This window comes from Haliaeetus albicilla, chromosome 18 (genome assembly GCF_947461875.1).
Source record: "Haliaeetus albicilla chromosome 18, bHalAlb1.1, whole genome shotgun sequence".
NCBI classification, from domain to species: Eukaryota; Metazoa; Chordata; class Aves; order Accipitriformes; family Accipitridae; genus Haliaeetus; species Haliaeetus albicilla.
This window is the reverse complement of record NC_091500.1, coordinates 1,854,963-1,863,408: the sequence shown is the minus strand read 5'-3', so window position 1 is coordinate 1,863,408 and position 8,446 is coordinate 1,854,963. Positions and strand designations below refer to the sequence as shown.

General features: G+C 49.6%; 2 protein-coding genes across 5 annotated transcripts in view; both read left to right on the top strand.

Annotated features, from left to right (window-relative positions):
* Positions 1–982: 982 nt before the first annotated feature.
* Positions 983–8,446, top strand: part of LOC138689928 (proline-rich protein HaeIII subfamily 1-like) — a 43,323-nt gene continuing 35,859 nt past the window's right edge. The window contains exons 1-3 of the mRNA XM_069806579.1: positions 983–1,678; positions 2,238–2,349; positions 2,713–2,780. Coding sequence (XP_069662680.1) covers positions 983–1,678; positions 2,238–2,349; positions 2,713–2,780 — 876 coding nt within the window. The remainder of the gene's footprint in view (positions 1,679–2,237; positions 2,350–2,712; positions 2,781–8,446) is intronic.
* The window catches only part of NCOA1 (nuclear receptor coactivator 1), a 185,211-nt gene continuing 178,110 nt past the window's right edge, over positions 1,346–8,446 (top strand). For all 4 annotated transcript variants that reach the window (XM_069805484.1, XM_069805482.1, XM_069805487.1 and 1 more), the window contains exon 1: positions 1,346–1,678. The gene's annotated coding sequence lies outside the window, so the exon portion shown is untranslated. The remainder of the gene's footprint in view (positions 1,679–8,446) is intronic.

Below are 8,446 nucleotides of genomic sequence, written 5' to 3'. Positions count from 1 at the left end.
ATCCCCTGGCCTTTTACCTGCCGAAGGGTTAACTCAGGCTCATCCTGCCCATCCCATTCCCAGGTGCTCCAGAGATAAGGAGGCAGTTAGGAAATACAGCTCGCAGGGGCTTTTTCTAGGAAGCAGGGAACCTCAGAGATAACTGTGTGGACCCCAAGAAAGGCACAGGTTTCTGTGGAAGGCAAAAATCGCGATCAGATAACAATGTGGGTGACCACACCGGGCGGATTTGCAATGTTGTGTGTTTGACTGGGCCTTTTAAGGCCAATTTGTTTTGTTGTAACACAGGCGCTCTCCAGCCCCTGAGGAATAAAGAGCCCCCATGGAGGAAATCGAGCCACCTGAAGCTCTGGTTTATTTTAACTATGCAACCCACGGAGTTGTTTTGCCACATGAGGTGTTCAGGGATTTCGCAGTTCCACAGAGAGGATGAATAATGTAACCAGATACAGCCAGAATGTGATAAAATAGTTGACAGAGCAATGGTGACTGTTCCGTGTGCGGCAGCTTTGCGTGGAAACAGCTGAAAGTGGCAGCGAGGGGACCAAACAGTGGGTCGAGGTCTGCGTGGGACCATCTATCACCCCATACTGCTAACTGAACTTCATCGTGGTGTTCCCGGCTGATCCGAGGCACGCCTCAGCCCTTTTGACGCCTGGACGGAGACCAACGCTAACGCACCATGCAGGCCTTTTAAGTCTTCCTTGAAGCCTCGTTGGGGAAGGCGACCGGGAAACAAAACCCGACAGGTTAACTTCTAGCGCAGGATGCCTCAGCTCGGTGACAGCAGCTCCTGGAGGGTGAGAGGGACGAGGAGACCCCCCCCCCCCCAAGTCCAGCGAAGGCCTCTTCACCCTGAGGGACGGGTCAGGCCGGTGGAGCCGGGGCCCGGGTCTGAGGTTGGCGGGGCAGCCGTGCCTCAGCCTGGGCGAGGGGTGAGGAGGGCAGACCCGAGGCTGAGGCCACTGTGGGGACGTGGGTGATGCCCGTAGCAGAGGGGATCCCGGGTCGGCGAGGCAGGGTCGTTCCGTCCCCTCCCCGCCCCGGCCCGGCCGCCTACGGGCAGGCCCCCCCCCCCCGGGCACCCGCTGTGCCAACAAGATGGCGCCCGCCTCCCCCTGCCCCCTTCCCGGGGCGGGGTGGCGGCGGAGGGACCGCGGCTTCCCCAACGCCTCCGCCCGGGTCGGGTCCGCGGGGGGAGAAGGAAGATGGCGGCCAGCAGCGACTGACTGGAGGAGGAGGAGGAGGAGGAGGGATGCGGGCCGGGCCGCGGCGGCCTCCTCCGACACCGCCCCCCTCGTTCTCTGTACCCAGCTCCGCCCCGTCCCGCCGGGAGGGAGAGCGGCGAGCGAAGCCGGAGCCCCGCAGCCGCGCCGCGCCGCCCAGGCAAGGGGCCCCGGGTGCCCGGGAGCCCCGTAGCGGGAACCGGGGCCCCCAGCAGCGCCCGCCGCCACCACCACCGCCACCACCGCTCCGGTCACCGCGATCGCGGCGGGGGCTGCTGCGAGCCGGCAGCACACCAACACCCCACCACTACCACCACCACCACCACTACCCCCCCCCCCCGGGGCCGCCCCCGCCGCCTGGCCGGGGGAGTCGCTGTCGCGTTTGCCCGTGGAAGCTCCGCGGCCTCAGCCCCGGCGGGGGGAGGCGGCTGTCACCCAGGCAGCGGCGGCAGGTGAGTGGCGCCCGGCCGCGCCGCAGCTGGCGGCGGGGCGGGAGGGAGGGAAGGAGGGCAGGCGGGCGGGCGCGGTGTGGGGACGGGGAACGGGGGGGGAGGCAGGCAGGCAGGCAGGCCGGGGCTGCCCCCGCCGCGCAGGGCGGGGGTGTGTCTGCCCGGCCCCCGCCGCAGTCCCCCGGTCTGCGGGGAGGTGCAGCTGTCACGGCGAGGGGGGGACGACGACGACGACGACGGGGGACGGCCCGGCCCCCCCCCCCCCCCTTCCCTCCCTCCCTGCCTGCCTGCCCGCCCCGGGCTGCTATGGCGGCGGGCGGAGCGCGGAGGGGCGCCGCGGCCTCCCCGCCCGCCCGCCTCTCTCCCGCCCTCCTTCCCCCGCGGGGGGCTGAGGAGAGCCGCCCCGGGGGGGGACGACCCTGCGCGGCGGAGCCCCTCCTGCCTCGGGCGGTTAAATCCCAGCCCTCCCTTTCCTCAATATTCCCCCCCCCCCTTTATTATTATTAATTTAAAGTTGATTAAAAAAGTGAAAAAGCAGTTTTCCTCCTCACCCCCACCCCAGCCCCTTCCCGGCTGGAAGATGGCTGAGGGGAGGCAGACGGGCCTGCGGGGGCCCGCGGACACCCCCACCCCCCCCTCGGCCAGGGAGGACGCTCCTTTTGGTGGCGTTTTAGGTGACAGCTCTTTGTCTGCCTGTGACATTGTCTGTCTGTGTCTGTCTGTGTCCCCCCAAACCAGCCCCCAACCCCGGCGGGGCGGTTCTGGGTGTCAGCAGAGGCGAGTTAAGTTCAGCGCTGAGGCGGTCGGTCAGGGAGAACCGGAGGTGGCCGTCAGGTACCGGCTGGGTTTTGGGGTCACCGGAGCGGGGAAGGGGTGGGTTGTCAGGGGGCTTGTGTGGGGAAGCGGGCTCCTCAGAGGGGGTGCCTGGGCTGCCGGCTTTGGGGGGGCTCTGCAGGAGGCTGGTGGTGAAGCTGGCGTCTGCCTCCTCGCTCCTAGCAGAGTGCTTGCCCTAAATTTGCCTCGTTTTTCTCTTGGAGACATGGACCAGCAGCAGATTGCAAATAATCCCAAATACCTGGCGGTGCGTATGCAAGCGGTAGCCCCGGTTTGTGCAGCGGGGGGGCTTTAGCCACTGGAATATGACATTTAGCGGTAGAAAAATCTGTTACGGAAAGGCTGTTTCCTTCCGATGTAGGTTGCTAGACGCGCTCAAGTCCTCCAGTTTCCTAGGTGCGTTTTGACCTTTCAGTGGCTGAGAACTGGGTCGTGCGCCTTGGGTGACGATCTCCCAATTATTTTTTTTTTTTTATTTTTTTTTCCACCCGAAAGGGTGCGTTTGCAAAGGTGGAAAGGTGTGGAGTGCCGTCCAGGGCTGCTGCTTGCTTCCACTGGAAGCTTAATCAGCGTACAGGAGATACCAAATTTTCACTACCCAAGTATGGCATAGCCAAAAAAGAGTGACACAGCAAAGTATATTAAAACTGGAAATTGGACTTGTGTGGGTGGTGCTTGTATGTTCTTCACCCTGTCTCATGGCTTGTATTCTTCGTGTTGTTGGTTTAGACCGAAAAAACCCCCAAAACCAAAAAACCCGGGTTTGCGTGGGCTAGCAGGATATACATATATATGTGTGTGTAAACTTTGCGTGTGTGTATATATATATATGTAAAGAGTAATATACCTGGTGAATTCTAGTAGCAAGATGGTAAATTTATATGAACAAAAAAGATGCTTGATTTACTTTCCTGGAAATGCGCTGTCCCGTTGTGGTTTAGAGGTTGTGATCTTCTGCTTGCAGAATATTTCAGCAAATGTGTATGTGTTCTGAACTCTTTATGCTGCAGCCATCAGCTTGCTTGTACTAGAGAAAGTAAAAAATACATGTTACATATGGAAGTATACATAGTATGTGGTACATCTGTAGCTGTATACCTAGGCCTCTTGCAGAGGAGCAGGGAGAGAAAACATTGTAAACCAGGAAAAGATGAATGCAAAGCCACAAATGCATGGAAGCTTGGTGAGGGGTGTAGTATCCTCAGCTTTGCAGAGCTGTTTTGTGAAAATGATTAAAGTTCAAGTTGCCACTTAAGGGGACAAACAGCTCTTGGTGGTAGATAATAAACAGTAGTAACTTTGGCAATACTGCACCTGGCTCAAAGCCGATGGGCATGATGAAATGTTAAATCTCAACTTATTTGCTCAAGATGGGTATCTGTTGTTTGAAACGTGTTGCCAAACAATATGGCAGCACAAATCCTTGCTTCCAAAACAAATAGGCTTCCTGAGAGGCGAGCGGGGGGTTTTGGCTCTTCAGAAGGCAGGCCTTCTTATTCACTATGGGCCGACTTTGATTTTTAGCATGCGTGTTTTCCTTGAGCCATGCCCTCTGATAATGCTACGACACATGCTCACAACTGCATGACTAATTCATACAATTAGTCATACACTTCCACTGTAGATTTATTGGAGCAATATCACTGTCATTCTCACGTTGTAAAAGTCTGCATTTGGGAACACGTGCCCTCTGTTGACTTGTCTTGGGTCTCCTGGCATGGTTGTTGGGTGGGCTGTGAACAAATATTGGAAGCCTTTAGGATTATTAGACTTACTTAATTATATAAGCATATTTTCAAGGAACAGATCTGCTGGAGATCAGCACCTTGTTGCTTGCTAATCTGAGGGGGGTAATTTGCATGAGACTTTGCAGGGATTGTCAGAAATGAAGGTGTGAGTGCTGCTACTAAAAATATCCTGTCTCCTGCATAAATAGTTTGCCAGTTGAAAAACAGTATATTTTGTATAAGGAAACTATTTATATGACGAGTTATTCTTGTTTTGCTTGGTTGACTGTGTTTCTTTGAAGCGTGGTTCTTATCTCTTTGATCAAAGAGGAGGAATAAAAACCAATTGTTTTTAAAGTTAGATTCTGCCTTTAAAGACAGGATTTTACGCAGGAAGGGCTTGGACTAACAGGTAAATATTTTAACCAGGTATTCCTGAAAGGCCAACGTGGTGTGTAATACCCAATAGCGTGTGGCCACCGCTTCTACCTCCAAGCTTTAATTGCTGCCAGATACAAACAAGCAATTTTTATTGGCAGTTCTGTGTTATTTGTATTGCTGCAGTATCCAGGACCTCCAGGTGCAGACCAGGTTTGCAGTGGGGTAGGAGTGATGCAAAAATGGAGTGAAAGTGGACTCTGCTTCCAAAAACTTCCAGCCTAAACATAAAGAGGTAAAGGAGCGGAGTTGTGACGGGGAAGCAGCTGGATGGCGGTGGGCAGCAGGAAAGTTGGTAGTCACAACATATTAGCAGCCTCAATATGGAGTTTTGGGGTTGGGTTTCTTTTTTTTTTAATAACATTGAGGCAAACCAGTGCTTTATGGTCTTTTGGGGGGTCACTGCCTGCTGTTGTGCTGCCGATGCCTGGCTGAGCCCTCTGCCTACTTGCCTGCCTCCCCGCTGCCAGGGCTGATCCAGCCCTTTGGAGCCTCGGCGGGTGAGGAAGGATTCACAGGAGTAGCTCTGCTGCTCGGTCTGAGAACAGCCAGGAGCTTTAACCTCTTCCCCTGGCACAGCAGGATCTGGAATAGGATGTTTGCCTGTAGCAGCAATATTAAAAATTATGGCTTGCTTGTAAACAGCTTCAACTCTTTGCATACCTAGCCTTGCACATGTGAGTCAGGGCGATGCAGAACAGGTTTTTACCACTACGGCAGCATCTCCATGTAAAGTTGACCATTTGAAACGCTGTGGCTTTGCTGTGGGACAAATTCTAGAGCACTTGGAGGCCTGGCCTAGGTATAAAGGATGTGTCAGCACCATGCATTTTACCTGGGCTCCTGTCATTTACAAAGGAAAAAAAAAAACTGCTGAACTGGTTTGGAGGTTCTTTAAGCCTGAACTAATTTACCTGGCTGGAAATGTAGGTTAGAAACTAGGCTTTGCTTGGCTTTGGGCTAGCGCCAGTATGCTCTGCAGGGAAAACGCAGGCTAAATAGCTTCTGCGCTGATAATCCTGCAATACTGTTCCTACTGTTTCCCCTGAAAAGATAGGTAGGTTCTCGTGCAGTTGACTCAGTTGACTGGGAAGCAACTCCAATGGGTCTCGGCACAAGGAGCAGCGGGATGTTTCCCTTAGATGCCCTTGGGTGAGTGGGGAAAAAGTGAGGATGGGATTTTGTGCACAGACCTTGCAGTGAGAATCCCCACCCAAGTGCTCGGGTCTGAGGGATGAGGTTGCGTGGCCTAAACTAGGTAGATTTGTTAACCAACTTAGATAAACCTGCGCATAGATGTTCTTAAATCTGTTTAAACCCGCTTACTGGTTTATTATGTTCTGTAAGCTGAGGCAAGCTATCCTGGCAGTCGTGTTTCAATCAGCATGTGTCCATTCAGAGATTTGCCTTGATTTAGTGAAGCCGATGTAAGTTGATGAGTTACAGGAAGGTGATCTAGGAAAGGAAAACAGTGCAGTGAATATACAAGTCAACAGTTTACTGGCTTGCCTTGGTTAACGAACTCTACAGTATCCATATTTTGCTCTAAGGATCCACAAATTGTCAACTTCTTAAAGCTGATCAGTGGAGGGGCTCTTAGATGTGTTTGAGTTTTTCTGCAGAGGTGAAAAATCCTTAAGTGTTAGGTCCTGTTTTAAACAAGCGTCAGAAATGTCCCAGTAAAGGCTGATCCTGCAACTAGCTATTTTGGAACACAAATCATTAAAGTGTCTGTTTTGAGCTATTTATGTTTATTTTGTGTTTATTTTTAATTATCTGTCATGGAATATGCTGCGAAACAAGCTCAAAACAGTGTTCTTTGGCTTAATTTCTCCTCTCCCCCCCCTTCTTTTAATGTGACATCTGAAGTCTCAAGGGTCTCATTTTTTTGATTTTCAGAGTGTGAAGATTTCAAAAATAAGGCAATATGCCAGACAAGGCAAGAAGTAGGCTTGATTCTTCTATTTGTATGATGAAATTATGAATGAGGAACTGTTTAAAACCCAAACAAATCAGTAGCTTTCCCACATATGTGGAATTCAGATCCTGAATTGTGAGTGGAAGGATAAGTTTAGATCACAACACTACCCTGGGATCAAATGATATTATCAAATGATGATATTATTATTATATGTATCACACATATCAAAATGATTAGGTGTTGATAAAGTTATACACCCAATGTTAGTGTTTTCCCTTGTATGCAGCATATGCTGTCTTTGGAAATAAGGGCCTTGGGAGGGGAGAGAGATTCCAGCCCCCAGCGTGGTGATCTCCTGTCCAGAAGTTTTCACAATAGTACTTGCTGTTTCAATAATAATAAAAAAAAAAGTAGGTAGTATAATCTTTCAGTAAAACTGCACTGAGAGTTTAACAATGAAAACTAAAAATATTTTTCTCTCTTATTTTTCTTTTTCTGTTAACATTGTATAACTTCTGGATTGAAGAAATAGGAGAGAAAAGCCCTGAACTTTTCAGACCATTAAATCAGATTCATGTGTAAATTGTACAAGAAATCTTGCAGCTTGGACTGCTTAACTTCTCTTTCTTCTTACTTCTTGTGAATATCATAGTTACTACCTATCCTCCCTCTCTTCTTCTTTCCCCCAGAGCCTGTGTTTTGGTCTTAATCTGAGACTTTGCATCCAGGTTTATCAATGTACTTCAGAGATCTTGAATAATTTGAGAGAAAAACTTTTTAGTGGAAGTGCTAGTCAGCCTATGTCTTTGAAGTTGTTTTTTTGTTTAACAAAAGTCTGACTAACCTGAAAAGGATTTAGACACATGCTTGTGACCAGTTATTTTAAATCATACTGGAAAAAGTTGTGCGTGAAAATAAACAACTAGCTAGAGTTAAACCTGTTGTAGATTGGGTGTGTAAGCTTGATCCCTTTGTCTTTCATGCGTTTCTTAAATGTGATTGCTGACAAGATGAGTTCTGGGTCTTCCCACTAATTTTGTGAACAGCTGGCAGTGATGCTACCTGTTTTCTTTTTTATGAGCAGAGATTTCCAAGCAGAGTTTTAACAGGGAAGCTTGGCAGGATGAGTTCACCAGACTTTCTTCCATGCTCCAGTTGCGCTCAGCTGAAAGGTGAATACCAGAATAGTATTTTTTAGTGATGGAAGATGCTGCTGTAGGATTGAAGGAATGATAACTGGACACTCCGGAAACTTTTATAGCAGAACCCAACAGATCATGCTGCATTCTTTTACGACCTCTAAGTTCAAATTTAATAATGAAATGCTGCATGCGCAGTGTTGTTGAGGATGTGAAACTTGAGCGTTAACAATGTGCTTATATCTCAACTTACTGTAAAGTTCAGCACAAAGCCCCTATGTGTATTGAAATGTAATTAGTGTGAAGCCTAATTTGCTATTGTATGAGTAGTTAGAATTTCTTGGAATGGAACTGATGTGTAAAATACCTCTGTTCGTGTCTCCAAATGTCATTTTAAGAATGTTGGCTTATGGAATAAGTGAGAGCTGCGGGTGAAGGATCAGGTAAAACACCATGTTATTCAGGCCTCTCTGACTCACAGGGTAGGAATAAGGACTGAAACCAGCTCTGCCTTTGGCAGCATGTAACTCTTGCTTTCTTTTAAATTATGGTTATGAAAATCCAGCGTTTTAGAATATGCTTTGTGTTTATAATGTTTGCAAGTTTTCTTTATACTCTTTCAGCTGTATCCTATTGTCCCAGCAAATATTTTTCTATAGAGGTCATTTTTAAACGTTCTTTGTGAAAAAACTTCTATGCGAGTTTTCCCTGG